This window comes from Alligator sinensis, unplaced genomic scaffold, assembly GCF_000455745.1.
Source record: "Alligator sinensis unplaced genomic scaffold, ASM45574v1 scaffold927_1, whole genome shotgun sequence".
Lineage (NCBI taxonomy): Eukaryota > Metazoa > Chordata > Crocodylia > Alligatoridae > Alligator > Alligator sinensis.
Genome location: NW_005842155.1, coordinates 934,215 through 936,563, shown reverse-complemented (window position 1 = coordinate 936,563; position 2,349 = coordinate 934,215). Strand labels below are relative to the sequence as shown.

The 2,349-nt window shown below is 53.5% G+C and overlaps 1 protein-coding gene across 2 annotated transcripts in view; it reads left to right on the top strand.

Moving 5' to 3' along the window:
- Positions 1-1,591: 1,591 nt before the first annotated feature.
- Positions 1,592-2,349, top strand: part of LOC102378059 (nodal modulator 1) — a 40,690-nt gene continuing 39,932 nt past the window's right edge. For both annotated transcript variants that reach the window (XM_025206440.1, XM_025206437.1), the window contains exons 1-2: positions 1,592-1,616; positions 2,152-2,213. In XM_025206440.1, coding sequence (XP_025062225.1) covers positions 1,607-1,616; positions 2,152-2,213 — 72 coding nt within the window. In that variant the 5' untranslated portion in view covers positions 1,592-1,606. The remainder of the gene's footprint in view (positions 1,617-2,151; positions 2,214-2,349) is intronic.

The window sequence follows — 2,349 nt, the reverse complement described above, 5'->3', positions numbered from 1 at the left end:
GCTGGGGTGGGCACCGCGGTCAGCCGCCTGGGGAGGCAGCGACCCACTAGGGAGCGGAAAGCCGAGCGGCAGATGGGCCAGTAAGCAAGAAACAGAGCAGGAGATAGGGCAGGGAGAGGAAAGCAGGGCAGAAGAGAGAGCAGGAACAGAGAGAGCAGCAGATGGGGCAGTAAGCAGAAAGCAGAGCAGGAGATCAGGCAAGGAGAGGACATAGAGCAGAAAGCGGATCAGGTGGGGGCAGAAGGCAGGCAGGGCAGCAGAATGAATGGGAGCAGAAAGCAGAACAACAGATCAGGGACATGGAGCAGAAGAGCAGAGCAGCAGGTAGGACAGAGAACAGAAATTGGGCAGAAAGCAGAGCAGCAGATCGGGCAGGGAAGGGGATCTGCGTGGCAGTGGAGAGGGTGCAGGGCTAATTTACTGCCTGGCTGCCCCCACATATGAGGCTCAGTGTTAGGGGTCAAAGCCTGAGTGCTGAGCCCCAGCGAGGGGTCCCCTCAGCTCCCAGTCCCTGCAAGTCGGTGTGTCTTGGTCACATCTTCAGAGCTCCAGGCCTTGCCTCAGCTGGGACATTTCTTTAGGCCAAATCCAAAACCTTCTGCCTCCCTCCCTGCGAAGTGTCTCCTTCGCTGTGCCCCTCTAGGAGGGCAAATGCTGGCTCTGCTACGGAGTAACAGGAAATGGCCTGGCTGGCAAAGGACTTTTGCAGGCTGGTCCTGCTGGTGGGAGGTTGCAGGGTTAGGGAGAGCCCAGGAAACAAGCAGAGTTTCAAATGCCTGTGTCTGCCCCTGCTAAGCTGAAGGGCCCCTGCCCAGTGGTGACAGGTGGGTGATGCGGGCTGGCAGGAGGCCCAAGTCAGGGGGGTCTGGGGGAGAGGGCCGCACTGCAGCTGCCCAAGCACCGTGGGGAACGGGAGACCCAGCCAAAAGACACCCCTGAGCTGGTGCTAATCTTCAGAAAGCCTCTTATTGAGGCAGGGGCAGATCATTGGAGGGGGTTTGCCCTGGTGCACTTGCACCCCCTTTGATTCCTGGCCCCCCCAAAATTTAACACCCACTGCCTGACAGTAGCAGCTGCCTTTTTGGTTGGACAGCACTGAGGAAGTCCATTGGCTTCAAGGCTCATCATCATCTGCCTGATTCCTTCTGAACCCTTCATGCCAGGGGTGGGTGTTAAGGATCCTCTTTTCTTTTCCTTTCATGGTCTTAATGTCCCCCACTCCCTTGCAGCCAGCCCCTGTCCTGCCGTCCTGCTGCCTGTGCCTGCTGCTGGTCAGGTACCTCCTGTGTCACGGCCCTGCCGGTTGCTTTTCACTCCATCCAACGAAGCGCTATTTGTTTTTGCTTCCAGCTTCAAGACAGCAACCCACCCAGCCCCTGGCAGCTGAGCAAAGCTTCTAGTTTCTTGTTAAATTGGAGAAAAACGTGAGCTGCATTGCCTGGGAGGAGGCGCCTCCCCTCTGCACCACTCTCCCAGATCCTAGCTCGGTGCGGGGCCTGTGGGCAGCGCTGCCACGTCTTAAATACGGAATGATTGTATCGGAAGCTCAAAACCATCGTATTTGCTGAAAAAACTATTGTACACAGAAAAAAATACACAAACAAGCATGGGAATAAGTATGGAAATAACTCTTATTTACTTTATGTAGCTCTCTGTAAGTAGCCAGTGAGGGAGAGTGGGTCACAAAAGATGACTAGAAAATGTAGATATATGATTTATGTGTATATGGACAACAAAATCTTTGAGGCCAGCAGCCATAAGAAAATGTTTACCAAAAAAAACCCTTTATTTTTTTAGGCCAGCAACCATAAGAAAGTGCTCTCCCAAATCAGTTCAGACTCCCTGAGAGCGGCGTGCACTGCATCAACTCCCTGCCACAAACAATACGCTGCATTTTGAATCGGGACGCCTGGCCGAGGCGATGTCTTCGATTACAGCAACTACATTTTTGCAAAATCTACATGCTTAGTTGTGGGTTTCCCCTGTAGACTGCCCAGGAAGGGAAGAAAAAATTCTTGTTATTTAATCTGCATACTTATTTGAATTTTCTATCCCAGATGTAGGAAAAAACCCCAACTGTATTGTCATGCCATATGCTAATTTGGGCAATTAAAGCCTTTCTTTCTTTCTTTTTTTGTTGGAAAAATCTAGTTGCTCTAATCGAAGACATCTCCTCTGTTAGGAGTCCTGGATGCAGTTGCCTCTGCAACCTGGTATGTTTCGGAGCCCACCCGGTGCAGGGTGGACAGCCTCCCGCAAACACTGAAACGCCGGGGCACTTGCGGGCGGGGCGGAGCGAGCCCGGGCGCGGGCGGTGCTGGGTGGTGGCTGACGCAGCGCGGGCCGGGC